This window comes from Choloepus didactylus, chromosome 5, assembly GCF_015220235.1.
Source record: "Choloepus didactylus isolate mChoDid1 chromosome 5, mChoDid1.pri, whole genome shotgun sequence".
NCBI classification, from domain to species: domain Eukaryota; kingdom Metazoa; phylum Chordata; class Mammalia; order Pilosa; family Megalonychidae; genus Choloepus; species Choloepus didactylus.
In genome coordinates, this window is record NC_051311.1 from 149,450,170 (window position 1) to 149,472,668 (window position 22,499).

General features: G+C 41.9%; 1 protein-coding gene across 1 annotated transcript in view; it reads left to right on the forward strand.

Moving 5' to 3' along the window:
- The window catches only part of POU6F2 (POU class 6 homeobox 2), a 510,083-nt gene that overhangs the window by 432,576 nt on the left and 55,008 nt on the right, over positions 1-22,499 (forward strand). Inside the window, exon 6 of the mRNA XM_037837121.1 lies at positions 17,754-17,900. Within this exon, the coding sequence (XP_037693049.1) occupies positions 17,754-17,900 (147 nt within the window). The remainder of the gene's footprint in view (positions 1-17,753; positions 17,901-22,499) is intronic.

The following is a 22,499-nucleotide window of genomic DNA, read 5'->3' on the forward strand; positions in this document are numbered from 1 at the left end:
ATTTTCACTTTTGTTTCAGCATCTGTATTTCTGTCATGTGGACCATGTTTAGACAAGAGCCCTACTATATCTTAGCTATAATAATAATCTTTCCCTAACTCCCTGTAAACATAGAGTGGAGACAAAATACATTGGGTCAAAGTGATTCTAAACACATTTGGAAGTACTTGTGTCCTGTTAAAAAAAATCCTTATTTGTACAGGAATAAATTCTGATCAGATGGTAATACCTAAATGTCCTCTGAAGACCTGAATTTAGATGTTGTTGATTGCATGTGTCATTTTTAACCTGCCCACTTCCAAAATTGATCTGAGAGGTCTTCTGACCAAAAACATATAATACCTTAAGCAGACCCAATAAAACAAACACCAAAAATCCAGACAGAGTAAAAGGAGAATAAGATACTAAATATTTTGGCTAATGTCATTTCTACAAATATTCATTAATTTAACCATGGACTTCCTAAGAATGAGGTTAAAAAAAGAAAGAATAGGTTCTGTAAATCTCAAATCCTTGCACTAGGGAGAGAATCCACGTGTCATAAATGACTGTCCTTTCTCTTGCATGTATTTATTCAATCAACAAAGATGCATTGCTTGCCTCCGAAGTGCTTATCATATTGTAATGATAATCATATCATTGCAATATGGTAAATATTATATTAGAATCATATACAAAGGGCTATGGGAATAATAGAGGACTTTACAGGGAGATCGTGTTGGCTCTGACTTGAGAAGGAGCTCACCACTGCGAGAGGAGCCTTTCTGTCAAGGCCTGGAGGTGGGAATGAGCATGCTGGTTTCTAGGAACAGCATGTCCTTCAGAGTGGCTGGAGCACTAAGAGCACAATGATATGGAACTTTGAATAGGAAGTGAGATCTGGTAGGGTTGTACAGGTTAGTGTGAAATAGTGACACATCCCAAAGTAATTTGGGCAGAGAATAAAAATATATTTGCAGGGCCCCCTTGAGGACCCGAGGGAAAATGTGGAAGTGTTGGACTTCCTCACCTGGGTTGTTGCTGATGTTCTCACAAACACTGAGGACTGGCAGTTTGGTATGCTGAGCCTTCTGTCTTGGGGCTTACTCTTATGAAGCTTGCTGCTGCAAAGGAAAAGCTAAACCTGCTTATAATTGTGCCTAAGAGCCTCCCCCTGGGTACCTCTTTGTTGCTCAGATGTGGCCCTCTCGGTCTCTACCTAAGCCAACTCGGCAGGTGATCTCACTGCCCTCCCTCCTACGTCAGATCTGACTCCCAGGGGTGTAAATCTCCCTGGCAACACAGGATATGACTCCTGGTGATGAGCCTGGACCCAGCATTGTGGGATTGAGAACATTTTCTTGACCAAAAGAGGGATGCGAAATGAAACAAAGTTTCAGTGGCTGAGAGATTTCAAATGGAGTCTAGAGGTCACTCTGATGGGCATTCTTATGCACTATATAGATATCCCTTTTTAGGTTTAGTGTATTGGAATACTTAGAAGTAAATATCTGAAACTATCAGACTCCAACCCAGTAGCCTTGACTCTTGAAGACGATTGTATAACAATGTAGCTTACAAGGGGTGATAGTGTGATTGTGTAAGCCTTGTGGATCGCACTCCCTATATCCAGTGTATGGATGGATGAGTAGAAAAATGGGGACAAAAACTAGATGAAAAATAGGGTAGAATGGGGGGGATGATATAGATGTTCTTTTTTACTTTCACTTTTTTATTTTTATTCTTATTTTTTCTAGTGTAAGGAAAATGTTCAAAAATAGATTGGGGTGATGAATGCACAACTATATGGTGGTGCTGTGAAATAGTTGATTGTACACCATGGATGATTGTATGGTATATGAATATATCTCAATAAAACTGAATTTTAAAAAAAGAGCTCAATGCTAATTGCACAGCAAACTTTTTCTGAGCATTAACTGTGTGCCTGGGCATTGACCTTCACACAGATACTACAAGGCAAATGTTTTTATTAGTCTCTACACTGCAGGAAGCTGAGGCTTTCCAAGCTGATGAGCACTGTCCACCCAGGTCCCCTTTAGTGAAGGCTGTGTTGCTCCAGCTGCCTGGACCTGCTTCTGGCTGAGAGCCTTCAACTCTCTGCAGCCCCTCCACAGCCTCCTTATCCAAAGCCTCTCCCAAGGCCATGTGCCTTTCCAGGATGGCCTCTATCCAATCACCTACTGATGTGGGATACAACAGCCCAACTTGGGGCCACTGTCTCAGACCATTCTAGCTCCAAGTCTTCCCCATAGGGTTGATGGAGACTTAGGCTTGCATTGCAGTTCAACTTCCTCCTCTGCTTACTCCCGCTTCCTCCCCCTCCTTTCCTCAGGGGTCCATCCCAAGGGCCTTCCCTCCTTAAAACCCTACACACTGAACTTGCAGAATCTGCTCCCTGGGAAACCCACCTGCAACGCAGGTAACTCAGTCAAGGTGACTGGGTGGAGGAGCTTCATTTAGAACTCAGGCCATGTGAATCCAAAAACAACCAGTTTGAGTCTAGCTCCTTATATTAGTTTCTGTGGCTGTCATAACAAATTACCACCACCTGGGAGGGGGGTAAAACAACAGAAATTTATTCTCTCATGGTTCTAGAGGCCGGAAGTCTGGAATTAAGGTGTTGGCAGAGCCAGTTCCTTCTAGAGGCTCTGAGAAAGAATTCATTCCATGCCTCTTCCTAATTTCTGGTGGCTGCCAACAATCCTTGGAATTCCTTGGCTTGCAGCCACACTGCTCCAATCTCTGCCTCCATCTTCACTTGGGCTTCTTCCCTGTCCTTTTCTCTTATAAGGACACTTGTCGTTAGATTCAGGGTCCACCCTAATCCAGGATGAGCTCATCTTGAGGTCTTTAATTGCATCTACAAAGACCCTTTTCTCACATAAGGTCATATTCACAGGTTCTAAGCAGACATATCTTTTGAGGAGACACCATTCAACCCTCTACACTCCCTGATGCCTGATACAGGGTGAAGATGGGGCTAGAGATGTAAGCTTGGGCCAGACCAGGAATGCCCTTTGGCGTCATCCCAAGGAGGTGAGATGTTATTCTGAGGCCAAGGGAGAACCATCGAAGGATTCTAAACAGGAAATGATAGCATAAAAATGTTTATGGACAGTGACTCTGGTAACAGCAGTGGGACTCGATAAAGAGGGGAAAAAATCACCATCTCTCCATAATGGCCATGATTAAGTTAGAGTCCCACATCCTTTTATTTACAATGCCTTCTTTAAATTTCTGAAAATAATGCAAAAGAGAACATGAATAAGTTTGGCCAAATAGTGGCTGAATATAGTTATTAGCCCATTGATCCTGTGCATAAATCCTTAGATGGATGGTTGTCTTCCAGTCTCTCTTCAAAACAAAAATAGCCTTTGAGTACAAAGCCCATGGGCCAGATAGCAGATGACCGTAATAGTCAATGCCACGTTCTTCCTTGTTTCTTCCCCTTTTTATTGGGCTCATGACATCCTCCCTGAAAGTGGGGCAGGAAGAGTCTAAGCTTGAGCATCAACTGTTCAGGGGAGTTGTGTACCAGCTGGGAATGCCAGCTTCCTGGGACCAGTTGCACCTGGAGGCCCAGTGGCAGGTTGAGCCCATGTGGAGCCCCTCCTGCTGGGATATGGGGAAGCCACTGGACCCAGCCAACTCACCACCAGGAACCTAAGGCCACTCGTGGACACTCATAATTGTTTCTCCAAGTGGTTCTGTCTGTGGAAAGGTGCTTATAATCCTTATTTTATTTTCTATCTCTCTGGATATCGATTTTGATCCTATATCACAATAGCAGGACTAACAGAAACTTGACACTTGTTTCACAGTTTACCTAGCTGATTTTATGTTCTTCCTACAGTTCTATCCTATCTCTAATAACTGCATTATTTTCTCCATTTAAAGAATAGGGGATTGCTTTGGAATGCTGGTATTAGGCTGGTATGTCAGGGAGCACATTCTGTCAACATGAACCTTCACAACGTGCATTCCTGCCTGCAAACAATGGAACTAATTGATCAGTTGGGTCCAGTTATTTATTTTTGTCCATTTGGACACTGGAGAAATTCTGCCAAAAGCAGTTGCTTCCTTTGAAATAGTTCCTCTTGACCTGTCGTCCTGATAGTCATCGAACATCGTACTTTGACCAAACGTTGATTGAGAGTCCACTGGGTCCCAGTCCCTGAGCTGCAAGTAGGAATTGCAGAGTGAATCTAGGATTCAGCAACTGCCCCTCAGAGTTCCCGTCTAACGTTTTCATCTGATTCCTGAGGCTACTCCTAGTTCAAGGGAGAAAAGCCAGGGCTTCTGCTACGAGAGCAGGCACCCAATCCATCTAGAAGCCACATCATGCTCTCTAATTATAAAATAAAGATAAAAGGGCAAAAGAAGCAATTATTTTCATGAAACTATAATTCCCTGGCTTATGACCCTTCAAGAAGGAGCAGAGTAGATGTTTTTCAACCTTTATATAAAAGAGAATGGGGAGCGAGGTATTCGGGTAAAAGCGGAAGCTGTCCAGCAGCTTTATCTCAGCCAAGGTTTCATTGTGTGACCAACCCTTTTTCTCTCTTCTGCAGTAGTACTCTTCAGTGTACAGGTAAAGCTGAGACATGCCACTTCCTAGTCTTTGCTAAAGCCCTTGAAAGCCTTTGCCTGATTGACTTGAGATTATTTAAAATTAGGTAATTGGTTGTGTTGTTGTTGCTGTTGTTGTTGTTGTTTTTAATTAATGATCTATTATAAATTTTAAATTCTGTTGTTGGTCCCTACGCACTTTGATAGCTCTGGTCATGTTGGAAAGGCCTGTAGTCTCAGCTCAGGGGTGTTTACATACCTCCTGGGGCTGACCATTGGCCCCTGGAAGCCAACCCAGAAGTCAATGAACAGCATAGTTGCTTTAGAAACTTGGCCATGAGCCCTGACCTAAATATTTATTTCCAGCCATTTTTCCCCACTTACTAAAGCAGATTTAGAGAATTATATTTATTTAATATCTTTATTTGATAATTCTTATATGCTGGAACCCAAAAACTTATAGCACTATTCCAAATGTTTATTCCACCATTTTAGCACCATTATAGAGTTTTCCTGTTTGGAGGAACCTTAGAACTTACTGATTCTGGGTTCTCATCATTGCCTGATGGGTATTAATTCTTGGTCTACCCCCGAGAATTTCTGACTCAGTAGGTCAAGGTGAGGACTGAGAATCTGCATTTCTAACAAGTTCCCCGGGTGATGCTGATACTGCTGATCCCTGGACCACTTTGAAAACCACTGTGGTAGAACCCCTACTTCTTCTAGCCTATCCCAGAGAATCTGAGCAACCCTGGGACTGGACTTCAACCTCAGCCACCTCCCCCCCACCCACACGCACACTCAGAGCTGTAAACGGTGGGAGGAAATCTTGATTTCCCCAGTCCTTGGAGCAGTGTAAGGAATGACTGATGGGTGGGGAGAGTCATCAGGGGACGCTAACTCTGTAACACACAGCCCTAATATCTGTGGCTTAACTGCTGGTCAGGGGACATGTTTTGAGAACCACTGATCTAGTTCAACCTTCTCATTTTACAGACAAGGAAATGGCGGCTCAGGCAGGCCAAGATGGCATGACCCCTGAGCTGGTGACTCGGGAAGAGAATCCAGTGCCCTGACTTCTGTTGATTTTACCATGTTCTCTCCAGCATAAATAGTTGCCTAGTTTCTGCCTATAAATGAACAGCCAATAATTCACTGATATTGGCAAGACATTTTTTAAAATACTTTTTTCTTTGTCAATTGGATAGATTGGTTTCTTCAGTGAATGACTTCATGTTCTCTTCTCCCTAAATGTAAGAAATTCTGATGCAGCTTTGCTTTTGCTCTTGGTGAGATTAAGCTTTATGCTTTTTAAACTATGTTTGGTTTTATTAATGGGAACTTCCCGAACGATTTTTATATTTTCTTGGCTTACGGCTCCTACAGGAAGTGGTTCTTTCTGTTAGCTTAATGTTTTTTGAACAACCTATAACCAATATATTTTGTGACTGTAGAAGGATTTTATTTACCTCCTAGCATTCTGGTCGTGTTTTTTGCCTTCTCTCTCATGTACTTGTCCTCCCATTTCTACAGTGTTGTATTTTCTCTAATAATTCAGGCTGTTTGTTTTTCCTAATGGTCTGGTTCTTTTTTAACACTTCCACTGCAGCACATCTGGTAGAGCACATCTGCTCCTGTCATATGTGCAGAATGGCGTCTCAAAACCAAAATCCAAAAGAAACCCCTTCAACTCTTTAGAATAAAGTGAACCCTATTAGATGCTAACCCAGGGCTACATACAGACACCTACTTAACCCAGAGTGTGACATGACCAGAAATGGCATTTTCTTCTCCACATAGTCTAAATGGCATATCCTGACCCTTTTGTGAATGCAAAAACACAGATGTTGTTCTAAGGTTCAGTTGCAGACCAACAACTAATAGGTTTATTTTTGCTGGTCTTTGGAAAAAAAATAATGCATGACCTAAATGCAGTATTTTCATTTTGTGGGAAGAATAGCATATCTTCCTGACTAGTTTTCTTCTACAACAGCTATTCAGCGAATACATTTTATGAGGCAAGCAGGCCATTATGCATAATAATAAAATTCAGTAACAGCTTAAACAAGGCTCTCCATTCGCCCATGGGTTGATAAAACTGAGATATTATGCATAACACTTGTTATAAACACATTTTAATAACCCATGTGGTTACTGGGATAGAAGGAAAAGGAAGCATAAGTATTGCTCTTTATAAGTGATAAATTGAACTGGTTGGACTTAAGAAAATTTCTTTAGTTTCGGTGATAAAATTAGTATCTGTGGAAAAGATACATAATCAGAAATAAAATAGCCCCAAGACTTCCCTCTATGCTAGGCAGATTCTCAGAGATCTGAGATCTTGTTAGAAACAAGCACAGCTCTCATACTTAATTTATAAAATTATAATTTATAAAATAACCACTCAATCTTAACCTGTAGACCCAGCCATAAATAGAATGGTGGCTCATCATAATCTAGCTTTGTAATTTTTTTATTACAGAGAGCATTCTCTGCTTTAAAAGATGATGGCTTTTGTTTTTATTATTCAGAGTTCAATTGTTAATGTTTAATCAGTCAGCAGGTTAGATTTCCCCTTCCATAAAATAAATGAAAATACTTTATGACTTGATGGCCATCAGTTAGTGTTGCTTCCCAAGCTGCAAAGCTGTTAAAGCCACCTCCATTAATAGGATATGAATATTTATATTCATAGCAACAGTTTGCTAAGAAATAGCCCAGTAGACACTCTATGCCATATGAACACATGCACGCTGCTCAGACATGTGCTTACGAATCTGTATTTTCCCACCTTCTTTCTCTTCCTTGGAATTTTCCTAATTCAGTCTCCTGCCCTAACTGTGCTGTGGACAATCAGAACATGCCAGGTCTCCTGATATCCTCATAATCCTATACCTATTCTTTCTTCTGCTCTAACTGCCTTTCTTCTCCCATCTGCTTGGTTGGTCTACTATTTATTCAGGAGCTCCAGCCACTTCTTTTGTGAAGCCTCTCTGACACTTTTCTTTCCCCCACAGAGTTAGCCAGTTCCCCCAATGTTCTTGCAGTTTGCTGAGCATAACTCTATCCCAGCTCGTGCACAGTGGCTCTTAATTTTTGTCTACATGTCTGTTTCCCCCATTCCCTGGAAGCTCTTTGTGGGAGAGACCATGCCACTGTGCCTGCCTGCTTGCTGAATGAATGAATGTTGGATTAGACTGTGCTTCCATGCTCTAAATTATGCTCAATCACGTGTCTTCTCCTGGCCAAGGGCAGCCCTCTGTTCTGTCTTTGCTCCCTGCAGCCTCCTGTTCTCCTTTGCCTGCATGCTGACCCAGCCCACACCAAGCCCAACTCGGTCTCCAAAGTGATCATTCTAAAATACAGACCCGATCCCGTCCTCCACCATTGCCTACGGAGTAAAGGACAAGCCTCATAAAATTATATACAGGGTCCTCTATAAGCTCGAACCTTACCTCATCCTTGGCTGCTTCCCTTCTTCCACCATTTGTTCCAAAAAATTATATCCAAATTGCAAAGCTAGTGGCTACACCTATATAGAATGTTGTTTCTCACCTCTAGGTCTTTGGCTATGCAATTGCCAGTGGTTGAGATGACATTTCCTCTCCCTTTCTCATCTCCTCCCCTAATCAACTTCTACTTATCCCATAAGACCCAATTACCAAGTTGTCTTCTCCAGGAAGCCTCCCCAGTTCTCCAGTCCCTCACCTGGATCCGTGCCGGATGCTGGCTCTCTTAGAGCACTGGCTACAACGGTGGAAATCAACGGTGAAAGGACTAGGCTAGAAGCTCCTCAAGGCAAGAGGCTCTTGTGTTATTCCCCTCTGTATCCCTGGTGCCTGGAGTGGCGCCTAGTGGGTCATCAGGAAATATCTGATGAGCAGAATTGTCCCAAGGCTCTCTAAGGGCAGAGACCTGAACTTGGGTTTGTTTTGGGCCCACAATAGCACCTCTTTTCCCAGTGAGGGATAGAGAGGGACTCAACAAGTGTTCAAGACTAACTTCAATAAATTATGCATGGGCAGGTAAAGAGTATATTGCGCTTTTCAATAAATAGAAACTAGAACAACCCCAACTACTGTTCTGCAGCAATAATTTATTTCTAAAATATGAATATAGCCTTTCTTTCTTTCATCTCAGGACTGCTCCCAATCACTTGTTTAAACTGGATGATAGAATAAAAAATACAGAAAGCATAATTTTGAAATATCAACAAATTCACCTAACTAATGTGCCATGACAATAGGCAATTGCTAAGAGCAGCACTATCGTACATAAGTAGGAAAATAGCGTGAAACTCAGTAAAAAGAGAGATTTTCAGGTTATTGAATGGAGGACTAGACTGAAAAGGAAATGAGATATGTAGGCTTGTAGTAACACAGTATTTGTCTGCATATAACTTGGATAAAATCTGATTTAGAGTTGGCATGTTTCCATAATGCTGACCTCTCTACTTCCAAATCAAATGTGTTAGATTAAGTTAAAAGCTAGGTTTTTTTCTCCCTCAACTCTGGGTTTGACTATTTTATCAGTAAATTTTAAAATAAAAAAAGAGGTGCACCCTTTGGGGAGCTTTCTAACAGTTTGCCTCTAAATCACAGCGAGCCTTGCTATTTCCTTCCCATCCCTCCAGGGGTTCCCGTGCTTGATCGATACGGATCTTATTGATCATCTTGCATAACTGGGACCTCAGCCCCTTGCAGAGCCTACCTGTCTCTCCAGTGTACTTCTAGAACATTCTCTAGGGTATCCACATGTGCTCATGAGCAGCCCCCTCTGTCCACCTTCAGTGCTGCCCAGGGTCTGTGATGCCATCTCAACCGAGCCACAGGCACCTATGTGCCCCAGTGACCTTACACCCCCTCAGTCCTGCCATAGCGAGAGAGCTGCACAAGTGGACAGCAGGCCCTCCTTCTCCCACGGCACCCCCCATCACGTGGGCCTTGAAGCAGTGTTGTTTGTGCCCAGAGGCACACAAAGTCCATCTTTATCTGGGGCAATCGGCCTGTAAGAGTTTGCACCCATGCTGCTGTCTGTAGCGACCTTGGCTTAAGTCCACGAGGCTGGGCTGGGAGCTGTGAGCTGCTCCACCACATCCCAGGGATAACAAATAGAAGCCCCCATTCACTGCCACCTTGTCTTTCAGCTCCAAATAACCTCAGACCAAAAGAGTCATCCCTCCACCCAGCCCTGTCCCCACCTGAATCCATGCATGCGCTTTCTAGGGATTTCAGAGGGCTTTTAGCCCAAGATGTCCTGGGAAGAGTTGGGCCTTCATCTTGAGGTGCTGCATTGTTGAGTTTTATATCCTGGAATTTTGCAAACTAGTTGGAGAGACCATCCAGTGCCAATTGTTAACCCTGCAGGAATCTGCCCGAGTAGGTGAGAGGAAGGCTATATTTGTGGGGTGTGATTCACATGATGAATTGGCATAGAGAGGTTTCTCAGGAACTCTCAGAATCTAAGTCACCCTGCATTCCTTGTTCAAGACTCTGGCCAGTGAGTCCACTGTGGTGTGAGTGATTGTAAAGTGTGGTACTATATTTTTTAAAAAGATTAAGAATTTAGACAAATTTGTCTCCAAAATTTCTACTCTTTTCTGTAAATACTGAAGGGTCAAGCCCCACCAAGGACACAGTCAGGCCTGCATAGTTTGGACTCGCTCTTTCATATCTTCGTTCAGTAAACATTTATCGAGGGTCTACTTGGTGCCTGGCTCTGTCGAAGGAGCTGAAGATACAGCAGTGAACCAAAGTTTACATTCGGGCAAGATAGAGAAAGAGATTAAACAAATAATTGAATGATATGATGTCAGGTGCTAATAAGTGCTAGGAAACAAAGGAGAAGACTAGAGAGTGAAAGGAAACGTTTAATACTTTTTTATTATGGAAAGTTGCAAGCATTAATAAAAGTAGAAAAAATAGTATAATGATGAATCTGCATTCACCTGCCACCCAGCTTCAGCAGCGATGGACCCAAGGCCCGTCTTGTGTCATCCATGTCCCCACCCCACTGAGTATTCATGTGAAATAAATTCCAGACACCAGATCATTCGCTCTACAAATGTTCGGGGATGAAACTCTAAAAGAAAGAGGATGCTATTTAGATAATCAGGGAAGGTGTCTCTAAGGAGGTGACCCAGGAAAATGAGCTGTGTGAATGGGAAAGAGAGTTCCCAAAGTAGAAACAGCAACTGCAAATGCCCCGAGGTAGCTGAGAATGTGCAAGAAGGCCTGTGCAGCTGCCCTGCAGGGTGTGACAGGGAGAGAGGACTCAATCCTAAAACAGTGGTGTGACCAGATGTTCCTGGAAAGACTAACCCTCATTATAGCAAGGCTTATATGGTGCTAACTAAATGCCAGGTGCTGTTCTAGTGTGTTGCATATATTAACAACCCTAAGAGGTTGTCACCAGTATTGTGGTTCCTACTTTACTGAAACTGAAGAAACCAGGACACAGAGAGGTGGGGTGACTTTCCTGACATCACACAGCCGGTTACACTGGCAGCCTCAGAATTTGAACCCTGCCAATGTGGTTCCTAAATTCAAGCTCTTAATATTCGCGCTGTGCTGCTTCCCCTTCACCAAATGCAAGTGACATTTCTTGGCAACTATGAGCGAGTTCAGAGGCACAGACTCAGAGCAGCCCCTCCCGGGTCTCTTTGAACCCACAATCCCTTCTCTCGCTGACCCCCAATCCCAGCCCACCACCCCTCTCCACATCTGGATACTACTCCCTGGGCCAGCTCATCTTTTCCTACTTGCCTTCCCAGCAGAATAGCTTTAACTATAAATCCCATGAGAGCAGGGACATGTCAGTCTGTCAGAGTCACACTGTCTCTCCTCATACAGTACCCGAAACATAGTGGGTACCGAATAAATGTTTGCCAAATGAAGGAACAAATGGATGAAAAGAAAGTGATGTTTGCCCAGTAGAGGGCAAAGTGAAGGTTCCACCAGATCCCCTGGAATCCCACTTTTTCCGTGTGCTACTCCCTGCCCTTTGGGCGTCTTTCAACAATGGCCCCTGGAGCACTTCTTCCAAGGACCCCTTAGCCCAAGAGTGAAGAGCCAACAGTCCCCGGGGCTTTAGACTATGGAAGTGTGTGTCCTAAGAAAGCCCAGAGTCCTTGCCTTGGAGAGAGGCAATGCTGAGCCTTTGCAGGATCAGGCCTCCTCCTTTCCTGGCTTCTGGGGACCCCAACCTAAAACATTAGGATAATAGTGGCTATTAAGGCACAAGACTCTGGCTTACAAAAACAAAATTCCTATGTTAGCCAATATGGCTGTATATTGGGGTATTAATAGAAAGTTACAATACTTGTGGTTTTACCAAAAAATAATTAAATATAATATAGTTAACTCTAAAACTGTGCTGAAATCCATGTGACTTTACCCTGATGGATCAAAAGGCATTTTAGGAAGTGCTAGTGCTGCAGAGTCATCATGGCAAATCTCAGGATCTCCATCCCCAGAGAATTCTCAGCAGCGGTTAATAGAAAGTTCTGGTTCGCAGAAAGTTGGATGGTCAGCATCTAACGTATTGCCATCTTTACACGGAACTGGGGAGGGAGCAAGTAGCAAAGCCTGGCTCAGTATTAAAACACAAAACTGACTTCTAATGGTTATGAGGGTTTTATAACACAATAATATTCAGAGAACCAAGAGGGAAAAGACAATTAGGCTAAAACACACGCCAGGTAGGCTACTGAGATGAATGTGGTCACCCTCCCAGTATTTATCTACTGGTACTTTCTTGACCTTTTAAGAAGCGAAAGTAACAAGTGGAAGAACCTATTTGTTTAAAAGAGTCCCAAGAAACCAAAGAGACACGTTTTCACACATGCGGGTACAGGAAAAGTCAAGGACCTAATTTATGTGTGTGAACTCTAAAAGGTGCATTTGCCCTCCTGTTTCTACGCAGCCACCACTGAGTCATTTCGGACCTCCAGTGAGGATTCAATTGTGATGAATGTATTTACGAACATCCTCATTTAAAAACAAACAGCACAACAGTTCCAGATTTCTTAATTGAAAAGTTAGTAGTAAAAAGAGCTGCTCCCAAATCCATACTCTATAAAATCCACATAGCTCATGAGAAGGATGATAGAACTATAGATCATGGGCAGTTATGCTCCAGAGAAAGCTGGTGAGCCTGCTGCATTCCTAAGACCTTCTCGGAATAAAGGGAATGCCGTTCCAGGTGCTCAGCATAAATGTAGGAATATAATACATTAAATATCTAAATTGCCTCATCGTACTGCCATATTTTTGTAACTAAGATTTATAATAATAGAATACTGTAATCAGCAAACTTTCATGAAAAGTATTGTGACTGCTAATGCTCAGATGCAAGAAATCTGACTTCTTTACCAGACTGCAGGATGTGAATCTTTTAGAAAAAGAAAAGATGGAATAAAACTTGGAGAAAGACACCCCTCCCTCACATGGTGACATCGCCTTTGTAACTAAGGAGGCTCCCCTGGGGAGATTTCCAGCAAAGGTTTCCTTCTTGTCACCACTGCATTCACAGAAAACAAGGATAAACACAAAGCACTATAGATTTGGGATGTGGATTAATTTCCATTATGAGATGAGCACCCAATATCCATACTGATGCGTGGATATAGAAATAAATCACTGCGAGTCCTAAGGGAATTTTTTTTTTAATCTTCTCCGGTATGCCCTCGCTATCAAACCAGCAACTGTGGGAAAGATTCACTCACAACATTTGACACGAGGCAGGAATTAGACTCTAAAATGGGGGTCCTTTTAGAAACCTAACAAATGTTGTAAATTAACTATAAGGATAGTGCTTTATAAAGAAGGTAATGTCCTCTTACTGATCTGTCAGCTACCAACCCCAGCCTCAGAATCAAAACACTCCTTCCACTATAAATTCCTCTTTAAACTTCCTATGAAATAAGAGGGGACCAGGATAAGCAGGGAAAACCAAGTTTTAAATACTTCTTGCTGAAACACTTTTAAATAGCACATTTGTCCTTTAATCATGAAACTCACTTTATCTAATAATCATATTAGTTTGCCAATTGCTTCCTTCATCCTGCTCTTTTTTAAAGGGTAAAAGAGAATTGTTATTTAAAAAAAGAGAGAATAGTTACCTTTGTTCGCATTATTTCCTTTAAAGTGAGGATATTCATGAATTTGTGGGGGTGAGTTCTGATCCTGATTAATTGACTAGTTCAAAACCTGCACGCATCCTGGTGTTTGAAGGTCAAGATAAGAAAATCACTGTAAAGCTTTCCTATATAACAAGCTACCCCTTCTCCCTTGGACATGCCCACTTTAGCTCTTTAATGTGTATTCTTTCTCTCTTTCTTTATTAAACTTTACTACTTATTCCTAAGAAAAAAAAACAAAACAAAAAAAAAAACCCAAAACTGCACACACAGTATACACTGTGAGAATAATAGCTAGTATTTATTAAGAGCAGGGTATATGCCAGATGTCACTCTAAAACTTTTGCTTGTGTTATCTCCTTTAATTCTCATCACAACTCTATGACTTGGTACTCTCTTTATAACCATTTCCAAGTGGGAAAATGAGGTTTAGAGGGGTCAGCTCACATAAAGTCACAGCTAGCCAATGATGGCAGCCTGGTTTCAGAGCCGGTGCCCTCGGTGCGTGAATGTCTGGGTGGGAGGAGTGGGAGGTGTGGGCCCCTTCCTCACTGGTAGAAAACTATTTTAAAGAATTCTTCTCAGTTATTTTATTCTCTAAAATTCTAAAGAGAAAAAAATCTCTCTTAAGAAATAAGTATCTCTGTTAGCAGATTGTTAGACTATCTGCAGATTCCATAACTATAGCTTGATCTGTCCAAAGCCCTGAATTCATTTAGATGGAAACACGAACTCTAGCCCTCTGCAAATCCCTGCTTTGAGAGCTTCCACATTTATAAACAAGCATGCAGAATTCGGCATGTCTTTCGAGTTGATCTGTTGAAAATGCAACCGTGTTATACAGTCAGACTTGATTTGGGCCATCCTCTGCTGGTTAGGTGCATTGGCAATGAAGTATCTCAAGGCAGCAGCTTCCAATATCCAGTTGGCCCTGGAACGTTAACATGCTCATTAAGTGCATTTATTGTGCCTGGGCTCCTGCTGTCCAAATCCACCCCGAGTCTCCAATCAAGAGGAAGTACCGAGAGGAATCCTGCTAATATGACAAAACTGAGGACAATACAGAGTGACGTGACCCAAGTTGATAAGGAGAACACGTATGGTTTCCCAGCCCCTCTGCCCCCATCCCTGCCCCATATCTTGATGCATGTTATCACATCTCTGCCTTGGCAGTCTCCGACGGAAAAGCCAAAAGATGTTTATTGAAGCTCCATCCATCAACAGCACCAACGGCCCACCAGAAATGCTGTCAGCATACAGATTGACTTGGACCCACTGTCTGTGCAGACCACACTCCCACGCCTTTAGTTCTACCTCTTGTTCTAGAGGTCAGCAAAGCATCTCCCCAGAGACCATCCACCTTTCACAGAGACCTACCAGGACGCAGGGCTGGAAGGAAGACAGTCATCAGAATTGGCATTTGCTCCACTAAAAGGAAAAAGCAGCGAACAGAGGAACAAATTGGATTTCAACTTAGGACCAGATAAAGAGGAAATAAACGTTAAGAATAAACAAATCGTGCACAATTTTGGTTACTGAAACAATCTTCCACATCAATAAAAGTTGTATGTGTTCCCGACCCCACAACACAATGGCTCAGAACTCACTTTTAAGGAGATACTTTTATTGTTAGTTCTATATTCAAAGTGATAGTTTATCCTTTATCCAATGCCTGAGTGTAAAGCAAATACATGGCACTGTCACTGAACAATACACTAGTGTCCTAAATGTAGGGAATTCTTAGTCTACATTATTGTACTGTAACCAGAGAATAATTCCATAATTTCCTATATAAACTTCTATTTGACCTAAATGTTAGTGAAAAGTCTTACAGTTTCTAAAAAATACCTTCTCTTTCTTCACTACGTAGGAATCACCGTCTGTCTTCCTTGAAGAGCACTTGTAGGTACTGATTTAAAATTTTCACCCAAACTTATGGGCAAAATTGCATACTCAACACTAAAGCCAACCTGCACATAACTTAATCTTTTTTTGAGAATGAGGAATCTTGTTTCGAGATCTGTCTGAAATGCAGGAGTTTCATTATGATTTCAATTTGTATTGCATTGAAGCAATGTAAACATAGCAGTTAATAAGTGACTTGATAATGGGGTACCAGTTGGCAGGGTCTATACTGGCAGTTTGGGAAACATATTCCCCAAGAAGTCTTCTCACTTTAGGAGAGTAAAAAAGAGCACAATATGAATTCTTCTAAATTTAGGGGGTCAAGCTAAAAACAAGGAGAGTTTTTCTCTCAAAACATAACATTACTCAACTCATATACACTATAAATATATTCAGAAAACCAAGATCAAGGCCAACCTGAATTTTAAATCCCATGGTGGCAATCTGGGATAAGACAGGGCTACTCTTGAGGCTGACGAATGAGAATTTTTTCTCCTTAAAAAGAAAATCATTATTGTCTTTTAGGAGAGAAATAAAGGCAAAAGACACATGAAGTAATGAGCTTAAAATGGATTTTCATTTCCAAAAAATATGCTGGGTCAACAGAATTACTGTAGAGTTAGTTACATAAAATTTGGTTGTAAATGAATAAAGAAAACAGTAAGATAAGCATATCACATTAATGGAAAAATTATTAAATCCCTGTCCTTTTTGATGTTTCCTCTGACAATTAGTTTTCCCTTCCTCATCAAATGATATAAACTCTAGGCAAATTTCCAAAGAATTAAGTAATAAAATATGGTTTGAGGGGAAGAAAGAAAGAAGGAGAAAGGAAAAGAAAAAGAAACAGAAGAGAGACTCAGACAGAGAATAGAGTACATAAAGAAGAAAGTAAGAAAAAGGCATTTTTAGAGGAGCTTCCAGGACTTGAATTAAGTATGGCATTAATTTTTTCCACCAAGTCTTAGTCTTGGCAGGTTTCTGCTAAAATACAGGAGTTTTGTGGCTGTGGGAACTGGTGATGGAAAACGCATTATTATACACAACAATTGTTGTACTGGAGAGAAACTATATGGGAAAAAAATAACACCCTAGAATAAATACAAATGAAATTCATGTATCAAAACCAATACTGTGAAAATAGTTTAAATGTTTCTTGAATTTATATCTAGTCATTAACCTAAATGCAGATTTTAGTTCAAGCCACCCTTCTGCCTCATGGTCAGAAGGCCTGAAAACCTGTGGCGTGGAAAATTGGCAGGATAAAGGATATTGAATCGGTCTCCATGGAAAAGCAGATTTTTGGCAGCCATAGCCTCCTCCCTGAGCAGGTCTCTCTGGCTGCCCCCCCTTTCCTGTCAAACTCTCCTTCCTGTTTTACTCTTGTCCCAGGAAAGAGTTCTAGGGAAGGCCAGAAATTAGCTAAAACAGGAAGCAGATGTCATGCTGACCATTCACCAAAGAACCCTATCATAGGCTTTGAATCTCTTACTCAGGGCAAGCCCCCCAAAACACCCCAAACCCAAACTCAACCTCTCAGAGCACAGAGGCTGGAGATTTCACTTCTACTGACCTGGATTTCCTTCTTCCCTCAAAGAAAGAAGTGTCGTGAGACATCTGCCTTACCTGATGACCCTAAAAGAACCTGCAATTCACAAATGGAGATGATAAATTCATTCACAGAAATTCTTAAAATCTCTCTCATGCTTCTCCGCACCCTCATCCTGTTTTAATCCCCATATTCTCTCTGGTTAATGCAAGAAAAGTAGACATTTCCTCATAGTTATTTTTGGTCTCAAGGACAAAATCCGGTGACTCTTCTGAACTATCCCTCCACCTGGGAAGACCCCAACAGCCTGCCTCAACCCTTAAAAGTCAGGCCCTCTCCCTGCTGGAGCGAGTCCTAAACCCGGGTTCCATTAAGCAGCAGGCCCCGGGGAGATGTTTTCTAGCCTTGCTCCCATCCTCCTCCAGACCCCAGACCATCAGAGGGAGTGTTCACCAGGCCCCTTCAGGGGGCCCCAGGCCCTTTGCATGAATCAGTTGGAGCGAGAACCCCCAGCCCCAAGTGAATGTTGTATCCATGTGCTGTGCCTGTGCCTCTTGGTGGTTTTCACCCTGATCTTTTCTCTCTTTGCAGCTGGTTAATAATCCACTAGCAAGTCAGGCTGCAGCGGCTGCAGCAGCAGCAGCCATGGGCTCCATAGCAAGTTCACAGGCCTTTGGCAATGCCCTCTCCAGTCTTCAGGGGGTCACGGGTCAACTAGTTACTAATGCGCAAGGACAGGTGAGTGGGAGATGGAAACAAGAGTGAATTCTTATGGCCGATGGAACTTGGAAAGGAAATGAATTTCTTTTGCATGACAGTGATATGTAACTGCATCCGTTCAAGACAAATAAATAATGTTTACTAGCAATGTCAAGAATAGGAAAAGGGTTGGGAGGTGTTTCTATATTTTCGAGCGAGATTATTTTTCTCCTTCCCCTAGAATGTCGAAGTTTTATTTTGTTTTTATTTCTATACGATGACTCATGTTACCACCTTCATGGAGGAAGTTGCATTTCATTACCAGGGCATTCACTTTTTTTTAAATAGTTAATTAAAAATAAAATTTCAGTTTTGCCTTTTTACCCACTTAAAAAAAAAAAAAAAAAGTCTTGGATAATGAGGAAAACTGGTAAGTTTCCTTCCCAAAAGGCTTTAAGCTTTCTAAATAAGCCTTGATCAAGCCATTTTCTGAATGTATGAATACAGTCTAGGAAGGTAGGGTGACGGGGGACGATTGAAGTTGTCCTGTAAAAGCGACAAGGGAAAAGGACGAGTTAAAGTGAAGCCCATCGCAAGTCAGTGGCACTTCTTGCTCATTCCCATGAAGCTCGTTCTGGTAGCCTCTTGTACACTTGTGACTTTACTCCATCTGTCAGGGCCAGTAAAAGTCCCTCATCACATGACCAGTGCTGTCCATCCCCTGCTAGTGTGCCCACGTCGAGGTCACCAAGGCACTAAGGAGGCGTCAGGAGAGAGCAGCTCCCTCTTCGAGATCCCAATAAAACAGCTGTCTGGAAAGCAAACAAGAGTTCAAGATGATGATGTTAGGGACCCTCTCCTTTCAAGGCCGTACAAGTTCGGTCTCGGTGATCAGGGTAGTCAGTTCTCAAATGTAATACAAGGGAAAAATATCTTGCATCCTCGCCATAGTTTTTCCTCCCAGAGTTATTTACCCAGCAGTCTGCTTACTTGCTCCCTGCCAGCACCGCTTGGTGCAATAACAGAATTACAGCTCCTTGAACCCTGTTTTTATTTTACATAAAGAGTAAACAAAGATGCATTATAAGCTAAACTGTCTCCATCTACATTCCAGGGGTTAAAAAAAAAAAAGCTGACCTTGTTATATTTACTGGGCGGGTGCAGGATTGTCCCGTCAGAACCCCGCGGGCTGAACGATGGAGCTTGTCAGGGAGAGGCCCCATGTAATGAATCATCTTATCACAGGTGCACACCACACATATTAAAGGAGGGTGGTACAAACGCTGTGCCCTCTACAGTAACCTTTCAATGTCTGCTTTAACCCTTGTTCCAATCCCTTTTCATCAAAGGATCATTTTATGCAGCCAGCTCTAAATAGAGGCTCTCAAAAGCCTATTAAGATTTCTGGAGGGATGGGGTCTCGGTGTGCAGGAAAATTTGGCTATATCTATAACTCATACTCAGATCAGGTCAGTCCAGGAGCTGTTTCATGGATGTGGGCCCAGGAATAAAACACCTCTTTCACTTCTGCCAGGTGGTTGGCCATCAAGATGGAAATTTAAGAGCTCAAGATAGAAACAATATTCATGGATCAGTATTACCCCCTGATTTTTCTGTTCCAGCATCCAAGTAAAATGTACCACTATACCTTAACATTTGAGTATTTAATGATAAAGAAGATGCTTCATTATTTAGAAGGAATTATTGGAAGTGTATTCTTCTGATGGTTTAACAGCTAATCATCCTGCCAGTTAAAAATCTATCCCCTTCGCAGACTACAACCTTTCCTTTGCTGCCTTTGCCAGCTATGACCCTGTGGATAGTTTCCAACCCATAAATACCCGTGAGAAAATCAGCTTCCAAGAAGCAGTTTGATTGGTCCTGTGCATATATTGAATAAGAGTTGATTTTACTTTAAAAACTTTTATTTATTTTATTTTATTTTATTTTATTTATTGCATGATTATAGTTTTTCTGGTACTATACCTAAACCTCCTAAAGTGGAAAAAATTTGCGTTTGCAGAGAAATCAATAGTGCCCACTCATGAAGTCATGCCTGAGAGGTTATTGTACGCCTAGATTTTTGTTGCTGCTGTTATTGTTAAGGACATGCCCTAATTTAATTTTTCTAAGTAGTTTTATTCACACACCAAACACATATGCCTAGTTTTAAGCCACATGGCTAATGGCATCAGGCAGAGTCCAAGATTTAAAACACATTCTCAGTAGAGGATTGGCAAAATTCATGGTAGTATTATTTTTTTTTAATCTTTGGAAAGTAAACATAATCATTTTCACAGAAAATGGTGCAGGCCCTGCTTCTGTTAGCACAAAGATACTTGTCTGAGCCTTATGTATTAGTGGTGAGCACATATGGTCAAATTATACCAAAAAAAGAAAGGCAAAAATGATTTGCTTTCTGTGTTTGTTTATGGGGGGCGGGGGGTGTATGCATGTGTGTATGCCTTTGGCCTGCATTAATGCTGTTCAAAATGTAAGAATGCATTAATTAGCATTGCTCAAATTTATTGTGTGAGCTAGGATTGCCACACCCAGCCAATATTCAGTTCCTTAAAGAAAACCCATAGAGATTTCCCAGAAAAGGGACCAAGAGAAGATTCTTAATATATTTGCAGAGGCTTTCATTTGAGTTCTTGACATCAGCTATTTTTCAAATCTGAAAGTTTGCCTTACCCAGAGCCCAGGGATAATAACATTAAACTCTAAACCTAAGTTTGGAAAGCATATTTTACTCGACTGACGATTTGACAAGGTTGGGTCTGTTGAGAAGGCATCAAGCAGGGGCTTTCTGTGATCAAAATGCCCTCATCTTTGCTCTCGGTCTGCTGAGATTCTTTTGGTGACCTGAAAACAAAGGGGGATGGCCCTGTATTTAAGAGCTCTCTCTGGCTCGGGTTTAGGCCCCACATCTTTCTAGTCTTGTGGTGTTGGACAACAACTTAATCTGCCTCATCCTTAAAGTTCCGGTGGAACATTGTGAGAAGGCCAGTCAACAAATTGCTTCAGCAGCACACACAGCCCGTGTCCGGTGGCTTTCGCGCTGCAGGATAAGACACCAGGTTTGCCTCTTCTGCTGGGCAGATGTGTGCCCCTCAGGGAAGGCCCATCGCACCCCTTCTTCCCAGCTCTGAGCCTTCAATTCTCAATGGGGAGAAATCCCACAACCTGCAGTTTTGTTTCCCTGTCTTGGAATCTGTGTTTCCATTGACTGGACCTCCATAAATTTAAAGGGATGGGAAATCTCGATATATTTAAGGATTTTTTTTCAATTCCCTTCTTTTTTTTCAACCAGTGGTTATGAGCAAATATGGAGGGAAAACTTCAGCCACGTTTATACCGTTCTGACCCTGCCCATTCATTTGCAGTTAATTCAGAGGACGGACACTGTTTGGTAGAGACCCTGGGATTAATCTTGACAGAAATACTACATTCTAAAGCCCAAAATACATGTCTTCCTCAGGGATATTAAAGTGTCTTAAAACTACATCATACTTACCTTTGCTCTGAAAGTGAAGCAAGCGTCCTCCTGGTAATTAGTGATCATGGATTTACCAAACTGACTGAATAACAAGTCTGTTTTCTTTGAAGAATAGTCTTGAAATTGCTCCTGGCTGTGGCACTGCTGCGAGCATCCGAGTTCTCTTTACCTACCTGCTCAGGGGCTCACACATCTATGAAAGGTTGGCAATGGAATGAGCACGAGCTATGGACTTGCTTGAATCCCAGGTCTGCCAATAACAAGCTCTGTGACCTTGAGCCAATTACTTGAATCCTCTGAGCCTCAGTTTTACTGGTCATAAAATAAGGATAATAAAATCAAAGCCCCAAAATTATGGAAGATTATTTTAGTTTGCAGGGCTGCTATGACAAATGCCACACAAGTAGTTGGCTTAAAAATGATAGGAGTTTCTTGACTCACAGTTTTGGAGGCTGTAAGTCCAACATCAAGCTATCACCAGCCGTGTCTTCTGCAGAGTCTGTAGCGTCCTGTTGATGGCTTAATCTCTGCCTCCTCCCATGGTGATCTGTCCTCTTGGTCTTTTCTGTGGCTTTCTACTGGTGTGTCTGATTTCCTCTACTTACAAGGACTTCAGCCACATTGGATTAAGGTCCACCCTATTCAGTTTGGCCACACCTTAACTAACAGCATATTCAAAGACCCTGTTTACAAATGGATTCACACCTTTAAGACCAGGGTTTAGCACTTGTCTTTTGCTGCCAACATGATTCAATCTCCAACAAAGATTAAATAAGAGAATGTGTGAAAAAAGCCTACCCTAGTGCCTGAGTATAGATAAAAATATAATAAATGGTTGCCATAACCATCATCAAATACTCACCACTGATAAGAGTTTTGTCTAGCATTTGCTGGAAACCTATATTTGGTTTGGATATACAGCAAGAGGCAGTAGAATATACAGGTAAAAGGAACAGGCTCTGGAGTCAGACTGCCACTCACCAGCAGTGAGACTTTGGGCAATTTACTTACCTTCTCTGCACCTCAGTTTCCTTGTCGGAAAAAAAAGGGATGATAATAGCATCTACCTTGTAGAATTAAATGAGTTAATTTATGTAAAGTGCTTGGAACTGGGTCAGGCACATAGTTATCACTCAGTA